The sequence below is a fragment of the Salvelinus sp. IW2-2015 genome, linkage group LG35 (assembly GCF_002910315.2).
Source record: "Salvelinus sp. IW2-2015 linkage group LG35, ASM291031v2, whole genome shotgun sequence".
Classification (NCBI taxonomy): Eukaryota; Metazoa; Chordata; class Actinopteri; order Salmoniformes; family Salmonidae; genus Salvelinus; species Salvelinus sp. IW2-2015.
The window spans coordinates 2153029-2166204 of record NC_036874.1 but is presented as its reverse complement, the minus strand read 5'-3'; the positions used below and the strand labels follow the sequence as shown (position 1 = coordinate 2166204).

At 42.1% G+C, this 13176-nt stretch overlaps 1 protein-coding gene across 1 annotated transcript in view; it reads left to right on the top strand.

Moving 5' to 3' along the window:
- Positions 1 to 5909: 5909 nt before the first annotated feature.
- Positions 5910 to 13176, top strand: part of LOC111958618 (B-cell receptor CD22) — a 27276-nt gene continuing 20009 nt past the window's right edge. Inside the window, exons 1-4 of the mRNA XM_070437305.1 lie at positions 5910 to 6007; positions 6089 to 6164; positions 6987 to 7349; positions 7542 to 7832. Of these exons, the coding sequence (XP_070293406.1) occupies positions 6110 to 6164; positions 6987 to 7349; positions 7542 to 7832 (709 nt within the window). The 5' untranslated portion in view covers positions 5910 to 6007; positions 6089 to 6109. The remainder of the gene's footprint in view (positions 6008 to 6088; positions 6165 to 6986; positions 7350 to 7541; positions 7833 to 13176) is intronic.

Sequence of the window (13176 nt, the reverse complement as noted above, 5' to 3'; positions counted from 1 at the left end):
GGTTTATACCAGTATGTGTCCTTTTTCCTCACATGACACTGATTACAGTGTTTTTAAATTCCATAGCTCATGTGCTCTGTGAGCCACTACCCTTCTACCTGTCTACAGTCATCTCCTCCTGTCCCATGGGAAACAGAGTGTCCAGCGACCACATGTCCCACCCTCTTGGGAAGCTGTCCTGGGGCCACCACAAGGAGGACAAGGCCAAGCTGGAGGACTTCCTGGCCAAGCAGGAAAAGGATTTGTTGGCGGTCCCCAAGCATGGCTGTGCCGGGAACAAGCTGCAGCATCTCGCTAGGAGCAGCTGCATCTGTTACGTCCACCTGCCCATCCCATGCCCTCAGACCAGCAAATTCTGTCTCAACAGGCGAGAGATGTGTAACGCAGCCTTTGTGGAAGACCAGAGTCACCCAGGAAAGAACCATTGACTTCTGTTTACCATGGACAGATATKCAGTAAAGAAGTGAACACTGGAAGAATACCTCTGTTAGAATATTGGGACAAACTTTCAAATTTAACTAAATCATTTCTAAGTCTGTTGGGACATTGAAAGTCGAGACAGCAATGCCTTTAGGTCAAGACTTACTATACACTTGTTTTTACTCTATTTAATTATGTTCAAGTTAGTTAGGTTAATATGTAGACACTGAATATTTTTTCACCTCATTTGTTGGAGATGGAATTTCCCACCCCACTTTGCACATGTAAGTCAGGCTTTCCTCTTGACCATATGACTACAGTACCCAAAATATGAATATATCAGATATGTTACATAGACAGACCATGAAAGGGAGCAAGGGGTGGTGTGAAAAGAGTAGGCCTACACATGGCCTTTGGTCTGATTCTCTACTGTTCTCTCTCTCTCACTCCCCAAGAACACATAGAATAATGAAGACACTTCCTGGGTAGGCTACTACATGCAACACAGCCACTGAAAGACAGAAATAGGACACCCATAGGGGTTTTGATAGTGATAGCATCTAAGAGGCAGGCTACACTCAGGAATACAATAAAACTGTTACAGCATTTGTGTTCAGCATGTTCTTTGCTTGTAATCTGTTAACCCCTAAATGTTACGACAGGCTCCACTTCATTGATCTACCTGCATGAATGCACATGGGTGGAGGGAGATTTTTGGATTAGCAGACACTAGTGATGCGCGGGTCAGTAACGATGCATGGGTAAAATCAGTGGGGAWGCCAAGCCAGTAAAAAGTACATATTACAACCTGTTGTGATAATTGCGTTGTTTGCACTATAACCCATTCGTTCATACGCCACCGTGCTATACAATAACGCCGTGACAARAAAATGACAACAGTCACACAGTGCGAGAATAAATTCAACTACACGTGTCTGTTTCATCACAAAACCATAGAGCATGGTCAAGGAAGTTAACGTTTTCAATAACTACTGACTTAGAACCACAGAGTTCCTGCAAGTGAGCACAAAGAAAAGGAGCACTGGCTCCGCTATTCCAGCACCATTGCAACAAATCAACAAGGCTATAGTTTAATACATTAAAAACAAACTTAAAGATACCAAAAATGATTTAGTCCAATGTTGCTAAATATCATGTGTCTGTCCATGGTACTGTTTGTGTGTTTGCGTGTGCACTTATGTCAATTTTGTTCTTGCATTTTTGGGGAAGCCTGGCTTCCCTTGGCATCCATGAATACACATCACTYGCAGGGGTTGACTCATAACCCGCAGTCCCCGCTGTTATATCTGTGTGGGCGGATTGAATAAAGAGAAAACAATACCTTAAAAAATGTATAATTCTTTTGCAATTTATGTTTATAGGCTATATTGAGGTTTTTCTTTCATTATTTTAGTCTATCTGGCATTAGTTCTTAATCCTAAAATGTAGGCCCTAACTGTATGCGTGCCAAATAACCAACACACCAAATGCTTTTGGGATCGGGCAGAAAAAGTTAAAGTCGATCCACAGAGGCAAAATTACAATGTCGAAGTTTAATTCAATAAGAGAAAAGCTGGGTYATGGAGAGTTGAAAATAAAGAGAAGGGAGTAATGTTTGGGAAAGATTTGGTGAAGTGGTAAAAGAGGATGAAAGCAGTATCGGTTATGTGATTTATGTGTGATGACTGTGAGGTGCTATATTAGTCCGACAGTCACAAGACGGGGACTCCAAATAGGCCTATGATAAGTAAAAGGAACTGTAGCCTACAGTTCAAATGGGTTTAACTGAAATGTGGACACTGACTGCTGGTCTATAACCTTTCACATAGCCTTAATTTTAACTCCTGCAGAATTAAGCATTTCTTGCAGTAAAATTATACACCAAATGTAAGCAAAATTRTGACTCTGGAACAAGAGTTGAGAAATATTATTTATTTCAGCATCTTGAGAGAATGCGAATGCGCAGTTAGATACCGACTGTAGAAGTGCTATCTTTATCAGAGTCKTAAAAGCTGATAGTATTTCAGCCACATAAAATATGCATCCAAGCCGAACTGAAATCTAATTATAGACAAGTTGACTAACAAATAGCCTACCAAAATGTTGAAAATTATAAGCAGAAACATCTAAATCAGGCCCCAAAAATTCCTGCACKCCCTGTAAAAAAAATTGTTACGCCGTCTCTGTTCTATATTTATGGATTAGGGTCGGGTGTCGGCTTCAGATTTTCACTTTATCACATATAGTCGGGTGGTTGCTGATGGGTGAACAAACAGCTGACCTGCGCACCACTGGCGGACACCCTTTGGTAACATGATATCCTCGCCGATCACACTCCCATTCAAAGTTCTTATTTTTGTAAACAACAAAGAAGAGTCGCCTTCCCTTGATATTAGAGCCATTAACGTATAATAAGAACTGGAGACTGCGTCCAAGATGTCTGACCGTTGTTTTCAAGGTAATCTACTCACGAACGCATACGCTGATTCATGAGCCGTCTATATCCGGGTTGCATCCGGTTTACACGGACCAACATCACATGCGCACTAGCAATCAGTGCAGACCATTGATTCCATTCCAGTCATTACAATGAGCCCGTCCCCCTATAGCTCCTCTCACCAGCCTCCTCTGGTGCCCACAGAGAGCAGTGATGACGTCATCACGTCATCCAAAAATATAGCAYACATTGGATCAATATAACATTTTAATATCTTCGGCTGTGAGCAATAATWAAAAAAATCTGCCTCGGCGACATTTATTTGAATAATTCAATGGATGTTTTGTGCACAAAGGTGATGACTTAGTGTCTTATTAGGAATGTTCAAATCTGACTTCTCTATGAGGCCATATATTGAAACTGTCTTTCTGGGCCGTGCATCAGTTAAACTGCAGTACCAAAGAAAAGCTAAAGGAACCATTGAAACCATGTTTCTTGACTGGAACCCTGGCCCCTTGGTAGTATAGGCTGCTTGTGTACTCATTCCCATATCAGCTAAAAATAGAACCACATTTTTTTAGTCTCTGCAATAACTGTTCTCCTCTCTTCAGACCCCAGCTTTCTGGCAGTGAGTGAAGAGGTGAAGTTGAGGGAAGTGGTCTCTGCCTCATGCTCGGTGTCTCACTCCTGCCCATCTGCCCATCCCCCTCTCCTCACCTTGAACCACTCCGGAACATGCAGTGCCCAATCACAGCAGCTGACCAACGGCCAGTGGGAAGTGACATCATCCCTGACCTTTAACCCCACCATCACTGATAACAACCAGCCTCTGGTCTGCACAGCAGCATTCAGGGGAGGGAAGACAGTGAACAGGTCTAAAACTCTCWATGTCAAATGTAAAGTGGAACAATCCTGTGAGTTAACAACAATGTTTGGAAGATTTATACTTTCATTTCTGTGAAAACAGAATGCTTCTGCGCAGATGACAAAAGTGAAACTAGAATTTAAACTTTTTGAAAAGGAAACATGAACTTTGTCCACAGTCTGGATTTGGTATACTTCCCTTTTGAAACCTAAATAGATTGAAAGCATGTGGTTGATCCACTGAATCTGTCCTAAGATGTTTATTACATAGTAATATCATTCTTACTAATTATGTTAATCATAGATGCCCCAGTGGATGTGAAGGTTGAGGGAGTGTCCAGGAAGGAGACTCTGTAGAGCTGATATGCTCTAGTGACAGTAACCCTGCTGCCCACAGCTACCGSTGGCACAACAGGAGAGGGCCTCTGCCCACCACGGGACCTACCATCACACTGGAGAGAGTGACCAGACTCACGGAAGCCCTCTAATGCATTCACCTCAGTCGATCTACAAACACATAGCCTATTAGTTATACAATTAGATGCTACACATTAACTCAAGTTAATTTGGCACCTGCGTACCCGGTGTCGTGGCAGAATCAGATTTAGCTAAGTAATATAGATAGATAAGATGTTATTTTCATCATATGCTTGTGAGATACTTGTCATTAGAATCTTCTGAGCTAGGGATTGGTAACTTGGGGCCAGAGAGGGGAGAGGTCAGGCTTGTCTTCATATGTCAATGTATCTGTTAAACCATGTGGTGCTAAGTAGAATATTAGAAGGGGAGGAGGACAGAGTGGAACGTTGGTTTCTTATGGGAACGTTGTTTGTAACTATTCCTAAACCATGTGAAGGGATGGAGTTATTAATTGGGGAACCAATTAGTTATCTCATACAATGTCTGTACGCCAGTCACTCCCTACTTTTCTCATAGGGGGAAGGAGTTTGGCCGTGTTTGGAACCATTGTATGTCCCCTCTGAGGTTGCCCTTATCTTATCTTTTTCCTCCAAACATAACAATGGTCATTACGGCCAAACAGTTATATTTTTATTTCATCAGACCAAGGACATTTCTCCAAAAAGAACGATCTTTGTCCCCATGTGCCATTGCAAACTGTAGTCTGGCTTTTTTATGGTGGTTTTGGAGCAGTGGCTTCTTCCTTGTTGAGTGGCCTTTCAGGTCAGGTCGATATAGGACTCGTTTTACTTTGGATCTAGATACTTTTGTACCTGTTTCCTCCAGCATCTTTACAAGGTCCTTTGCTGTTGTTCTGGGATTGATTTGCACTTTTCACACCAAAGTAAGTTAATCTCTAGGAGACAGAACGTGTCTCCTTCCTGAGCGGTATGACAGCTGCGTGGTCCCATAGTGTTTATACTAGCGTACTATTGTTTGTACAGATGAACATGGTACCTTCAGGCGTTTGGAAATTCCTCCCAAGGATGAACCAGACTTGTGGAGGTCTACAATTTCTTCTCTGAAGTCTTGGCTGATTTCTTTTGATTTTCCCATGATGTCAAGCAAGGAGGCATAGAGTTTGAAGGTAGGCCTTGAAATACATCCTCAGGTACACCTCCAAATGACACAAATTATGTCAATTAGCCTATCAGAAGCTTCTAAAGCCATGACAATTTTCTGGAATTTTCCAAGCTGTTTAAAGGCAGAGTCAACTTAGTGTATGTAAACTTCTGACCCACTGGAATTGTGATACAGGGAATTATAAGTGAAATAATCTGTCTGTAAACAATTGTTGAAAAAATTACTTGTGTCATGCACAAAGTAGATGTCCTAACCGACTTACCAAAACTATAGTTTGTTAACAAGAAATTTGTGGAGTGGTTGATAAACGATTTTTAATGACTCCAACAAAGGTTTATGTAAACTTCCGACTTCAACTGTATAACACAAGATTTTATTAATCATGTGGTTTTAGTGGTACTGAGTGTGAGTAATAGCCCTGACTAAAGTTAACATGGGGAAAGGTACAGTAACAATCTTATAAGATTTTATACTAATTTCAAGAGATTTCACRTTTAGCTTCTGAAAACCTTTCAGTCTGGCAATGTGGAAAATTTTTGTCAAAGACATTACACTTTAGGGGGTTAACCCTCAAGGGAAGAGCTAACGTCAGTCAGAGACAAAATACGGGAAGTCCAAAAATAAAGAAAAATGAAGAAACAGGTAGTGTGAGCAGGATGGTAATATTTCCTTTATATGTCAATGCACTTTGTCTCTGTAGGAGGGTGGATATCAGACTATAGCAAGAAAGATAAAAGCAAGAAAGTAATTGAATTTTAGACATTGAATGTCTCGATTGTAATGTTAGAAATTCAATGGAGAGTAATTATTTCCTTTTTCCTGCAGGTCCAGCACTAAGAGGAAGGGATGGGGATTGAAAAATTACCATGGCATTTTCTTACTCACTGCTTTTGGCTTGGAGGTAAGACAGTCACTTAACAGCACTATCAACAGGGCAGGTCATACAGTCCATAGTTTTGTCACACCTGTTCAATCGTGTCATCAGGTGCCACAAAGAGGGACTTAGGAAAATTGCAATTGGCTCAGAACAGTTTAGCACGGCTGGCCCTTGGATGTACACCGAGCGCTAACATTAATAATATGCATGTCAATCTCGCCTGGCTCAAAGTGGAGGAGAGATTGACTTCATCACTACTTGTATTTTTGAGAGGTTGTTGAATGCACCGAGCTYTCTGTTTGAACTACTGGCACACAGCTTGGACACCCATGCATACCTCACAAGACATGTCACCAGAGGTCTCTTCACAGTCCCCAAGTCCAGAACAGACTATGGGAAGCGCACAGTACTATCTAGAGCTATGACTATATGGAACTCTATTCCACATCAAGTAACTCATGCAAGCAGTAGAATTATATATATTTTTAATTACAAATACACAGCGGGGTCTGTGAACCAATACAAAACATAGGCACAGACGCATGCACACAAACACACGATAACATACMCACTATACACATGGATTTTGTGTTGTAGATATGTGGTAGTAGAGTAGGGGCCTTAGCGCACCCACTTAAAAAATATATATATATATTTCACAACATATTATGTATAAACTGCCTTTATTTTGCTGGACCCCTGGAAGAGCAGCTGCTGCCTTGTRAAAACAAATATGTACTGTCTGTAGTAAATCATTTGAATTTGATAGAATTTGTTCAAACTTACCAGTGTGMTCAGTTGAATGTCTAACTGCTCTTACTAAATTGTTTCCTACTGTTATTTGAGTGATGGGAGTTGATGCCTCGTCGTGGACTGCTGAGGTGCCCAAGTCCGTCTCCGGCCTACAGGGCTCATGCATCGTGATTCCCTGCTCATTCAACTACCCAGAACCAGAGAAGAAGTCCTCCAAAATAACTGGCATCTGGTTCAAAGACACACATGAGGTTATATACSACCCAGACAGCTCCAYRATCATCAAAGACTACAGGGGTCGTACAGAGCTGGTGGGAGATCTCCGGCAGAAGAACTGCTCTCTCAGAATCGACCCCCTCCATCACAGTGACAAAGGACCCTTTCATTTCAGGATTGAAATGGAAGACCATAACAAGTATACATACAAAGATGACACGGTCTCCATTGCAGTGAGCAGTAAGTTCCCAGGGGAAGAATTGACAAGGAGAAATTCAAATMTTGTATTATAGTATCCCATTATTTACCCTAATGATAGCTATAGCTTCTTGTTGATTTAAATTATATTACTGAAAGGACAGACCCAAGAACTGGTGGAGGCACACCTCAAAAGAACTGCAATAACTGTTCTCTTCTCTTTGCTGATGTCAGGCTCTCCAGACCCCCTCTCTCTYTCAGTGAGGGAYGAGGTGAAGGTGGGGGAAGTGGTTTCTGCCTTCTGCTCTGTGTCTCACTCCTGCCCATCTGATTCCCCTCTCCTCACCTGGAGCCACTCCGGAACACACAGTGTCCAATCACAGCAGCTGACCAATGCCCAGTGGCAAGTGACGTCATCCCTGACCTTTAGCCCCAGCAGCACTGATCACAACCAGTCTCTGGTCTGCACAGCAGAACACAGGGGAGGGAAGACAGTGAAAAGGTCCAAAACTCTCAATGTCAAATGTAAGTGGACCACACCTGTGTGTTAATAATACTGGAAGATTTACACATTCACTTCTGTGAAAACAGAGGCTGTGTTTGAAATACCTATACTAACACACTGTATACTACATACTTAATGAGTATATACTACATACTATAAACTATTAGTTAATTTTAGTATAATGTAAACGAACAGTATCCTTTCAGTTGAGCATACTAGCACTTTGATTATGTTGCTATCCAACCTCTGTTAAGTTCATGTTTTAAGTATCCCRATATTTCTGTTATTTCTGGAGTGTGCCTGCGCGGGAAGTTCCAATTGTTGATGGACCTAGCCTTGAGTGGAATGGCTACCTTGTAGTGTGTTCATACGGTATAGTAAACTTTGTTAAACTGGAACCTTGTCGTTGTGTCATTTCGAGTTAACATTGGTAGAGAATGATGGTTAATAACTACAATGTGCCACCTCGCTTCGACGAGAAGAGGTCGTACGAAAGTTGGAATCTGGACACGGGTTACTAATCTGGACGTGAAAAAGCAAGCACTTGCGGTGGTATTATCGCTCGAGGGAAGAGCGAGAGATACAGCACTGGAAATATCCGTTGAGGATTTGAACAACGATGATGATGGTATGGGAACTTCGATCAGAGCACTGGATTCTGTATTTCTTAAAGAAGAGAAAGACCGTGCCTACGAGGCATATTCAAACTTTGACAGTGTTACGAGAGATATTTTGGTTGCAATGACGGACTACATCATTGATTTCGAACAGAGGTACAATATAGGATGCTCAAGTACGACATGGTTCTCCCGGATGCAGTGTTAGCTTTCAAGTTGCTAGATACTGCCTGTCTAGATGGTAGGGAGTAACAGTTGGCTTGACTGCCTGTACTGGCTGACTTGCATCAATGAAGTCGGCACAAAAAAAATATTTTTGGTGAAAAAGACGTCTGTCACGCCAATAGCAGATGGAATGCAAGTGACTGAAGCAGCATATTACACTGAGCAGCAGAGGATAGGCGCCAACAAGTCACGTTCTCAAGACAACCAGAAGAGGGCGCCATTTCCTAAAGATATCCCCTTACTATTAAGCAAAGCTTCCCTCAAGAGGCAGAGGCTGTACTAGAGATAAAAAATGACAAGGCAGTGATGTTTAAACAACCAGTGACTCTTGAACTTACTACCTCGGGCCACTATTGTGTAAACATTTTAGACAAAGACATCACACAGAGTCCATGTAAAAATTAGATTCTGAAGAACACAAAGCACTTTTCAGTACTACATGCAGCGATAAAAGCGTTCACTGAAGCAGAGTGCTCAGAGAGAATCGCAGGGCTCTGCGTGAACAGCTACGACCCACCGATGAAAGTACAAAACTGGAAACAAAGTGTACTACAAACGAGTTGACTGTCAAGAGTGGAAAGGACCGGGAGTAGTCATTGGCCAAGATGGCGTGGTGATATTTGTAGGAGGCACCACTGTCAGGGTGCATCACTAAAGTTTGCGGAAAGTAAATGATCAAAAGAAGAGGGGCAGTTGCTGAGAATCAGTCTCCTAATGAAAATGACAAAAAAGACACAGTAACAGACACAAACCTACCAGATGTCGCATTCATGATATGGACACTGAAACTGACACAGGAAATGGAGCAGAGACCTTCAACCATGCCACAGGTAATACTCCTTTTGAGCGTTCAAATGAGGAAAACATTCAACAACAGCCACATGTGTTAAGACAACATGGTTGTTCCAATCTGAAAACTGGACAAACTGTTAAATACGTGGACAGAGAAAGTGGTATTCCACATACAGCAACCGTCATTGGACGAGCAGGTAAAGCAAAAGGAAAACACCAGAACTGGTACAACTTGCAGTACTCTGAACCAGCTACACTTGGTACAACATGGTACAACAGGGTCAGTTGACCTGTCACTTGTAGATAATCTCAGAATTTAACCAATGGAAAATCGAGAAAAACAGAATGACATTCAAAATGATGATGTACTTGAAACAAAGGACGTGTCATTTGACTCAGCTAAGCGAGATGAGCTCAGTAATTGGAGGAAAAATTGAGTGTTTGAGGAAGTCAAAGACATTGGCCAAAAATGTGTCTCAACAAGGTGGGTGTGTACCCTTAAAGGATCCTTAACTGGAATAGTGCCTAAAGCATGTCTAGTGGCTAGAGGTTTTGAGGAGCTGGCTGCTAAAAACTCTCAAAAGACTCACCGACATGCGCCTCACAGTCACTCAGATTGCTGATGACTGTGATCTGCCAGAAAAAAAATGGAAACTTAATTCCATAGACATCAAATCTGCATTTTTGCAGGGAACAGAGCTGTCAAGGGAAATTCAGATCCGACCTCCGCCTGAAACTAAGAGCGAAGGAACACTGTGGAAACTAAAAAAGTGTCTGTATGGACTGGCAGATGCATCACTCTACTCGTACAACAAAGTCAAGGCAACAATGCTGAGTACAGGTGGAAAAATGTCACAAGTGGATCCTGCAGTCTTCTATTGACTTGATCAAGACTGCAATGTGACTGGAGTACTTGCCTGTCATGTTGATGACTCTATCTGGGGTGGCTCACAGACCTTTGCTACAACTGTGATTCCACACCTCAAAGCTGTTTTCCAGGTCGGCCGTGAGGAGCATGATCATTTTTGTTATGTTGGCATAGAGTTTATTACAGTTGATGGAACAATACTGATGGAACAGGAGAGCTATATCAAGAATCTTCAACCCATCCACATGGATTCTTCAAGAGCCGTACAAAGGAATTCCCCTCTATGTGGAATTGAAGCTGGTCAATTGAGGTCAAAGATAGGACACATTTTATGGGCTGCGAGACAGAGTAGACCTGGTTTGATGGTTGCAACTTGGCATCTAACACAAAACACGCCACTGTACAAACCATTCATGAGGCAAACAAAGTTGTTCGTAAACTGAAATCACAACAAGTGACTTTAAAGTTTCAGCATGTTGGAAAAGATGACTTTTTGAAACGAGTTGTCTTCAGTGATGCTTCGCTAGGGAACCTTACAGATGGAGGCACACAAGGTGGACATCTAATCGTGTTAATGGGTGAAGGAGGAAGATTCTCACCTATCTGTTGGCAGTCAAAAAGGATCAGAAGGGTRGTCCGAAGCACACTTGTTGGAGAAACACTTGCTCTTGCGGATGGAATTGACAATGCTATCTTTCTTGCAACTCTGTTCTCAGAGCTTAKCACTGGTGYGACAAAACGGCACWTTCTACCTGTAGTTTGTMTCACTGACAYCTACTCATTAGTTGATGCTGTGAAGTCAACCAAGTCTGTCACAGAGAAAAGACTTCATCTTGAAATTAGCAGCATCAGGGAACTTATTCAAGCACAGAGAATCCAGCGGACGACCACAAAGGAACAGCTTGCTGACTGTCTTGACTAAAAAGGAGTATCCAGTCTTGTGCTCCTACAGGCTCTCAGTAATGGAAAGTGGCAGCTTGAGTAATACAAATAAAAACTGTCACACAKCCCATTTGTAATGGGGAACTTGAATAATACTTGGACATTTAATTWMGTTGTTGATGTTTTATTTGTCTTTAAAGAAAAGAGGGAGATTGTTAAGTTCATGTTTTAAGTATCCCTATGTTTCTGATATTACGGGCTATCACCCTGTCAAGAGTGCGCCTGCTTGGGAAGTTTAGTTGTTGATGAACCTAGCCTTGAGTGGAATGGCTACCTTGTAGTGTGTTCATACAGTATAGTAAACTTTGTTAAACTGGAAACTTGTCGTTGTGTCATTTTGAGTTAACACCTCTTGCTAGCTTGTTAGCATAACAAATCACTAGCTAGACATTTTGTGTTCGTAAATTCAATCTGGAGTGCCAGAGTGCGCTCTGGGCGTTGTTAAATTCAGAGCGTTGTCAGATTGTCCATTCGTAAATTCTGAGCGTTTTCCATCTCGGTGTGTACAGAGCGCACGTTYGCCCAGGAGTAYGGTTGAGCCGAGCGTTCTGACCATAACAATGGCAGTCAAGCATACAAGCTAACTGGCTAGCTACTTCCAGACACAAATGAGAGAACATCTCACTATGACCATTTTAGTAGAGTCTAATCGCCTCGAAAGTGCGGTCAATCAAAGTTCGGTATCCAGGATAAAATAGGAGTCCCCAGGAGTCACTGGACTTCACTCCCTGATACATGCATCTTCTATTCTAAACAACGACGAAGTGTAAACTCGGTAAACTGCAATCCTCTTCTTCGTACTCATACGCGGGTTGTCAGCTGTATTCACCCCAGGCAGGGTACAAGCACGCCAGACACTGACGTCGAAATGTACAGATGAATGCCTCTTTTCTATTACCGTGTTCCACGCAGTTCAGGTTTCCCAACTTAGAGTTGGCCTGTCCACGTAGAGGCTTAGCGTGGTTTTAAACTGTGCTAGCCTATCGGTGGTGTCCAGTCACAGCACTCAGGATTGAAATGTCCGGAATGGTGCTTGTGAAGATTGAGCTGGTTGTTGGTTTCTACTCATCCGCTCCGTTCCTCCGTTTTTGTTATTCAGCCATTTTCCCTACATCAGTCCTCAGTTTCCTGTTTTCTTGCTTATCTCAGGTCATCTTTTTTCCATCTTGCTCTCAACCTTGTGGTTTTTGCACAGCTGCGACACCCTAGATTAACCAAACAAGAGCTTTTACTGCAGGTCACATATGTTTTGCTGAATTAACATGCTCCTACTTTCTATAAAAGGAATATATTGTAATGTTAAAAAAGAGAACAAAACCATTCCTTTACCATTATATATGTCTCATTACATACCTATTTTGAAGGTTTGTGTCGAATTTTAATCGGGTTTTTAGGGCGGTGCTAAAGTGATCTTAGAGTAAACACGCGGCTTTGAGAATGATGACTCTCATGCAATGATGACGAAAAAAATGATTAGGTATCCCCTTACCCCCGTCACTGTCCTTTCTTGTTTTTAACGATGAGAGAAGTCGTACACTTGGGTGGAGAGAGATTGTAAGGCAGAAATAGTTGCTTTTGCTGCTGTCGTTACGACATGACACGTCAAGATGTAACGGAGGGTCCAGTTTTTTTCAACTTTCTTCCAATACTATAGAGCCATTACCATGTATCAACGTTGAATAGAAACCTAGTTCACCAGCCCCCGACTTGTTTGAGAAGTCTAACACAGTCGCTCAGTCCCATTAGTTTTCTTCTGTAGCCCTGTTTGAATGTCGCGGTTACGCCACATTTGGTATGGAATGGGGTAGGTTTACGTATTAAGCATAGCAATACCTGGTAGTACTACTTGCCTGTTAGTCGATGATGTGTCCGAGTCGTAGCGAATAAGTCGGGAGCCCACACATTGCTCAAATAATCAGG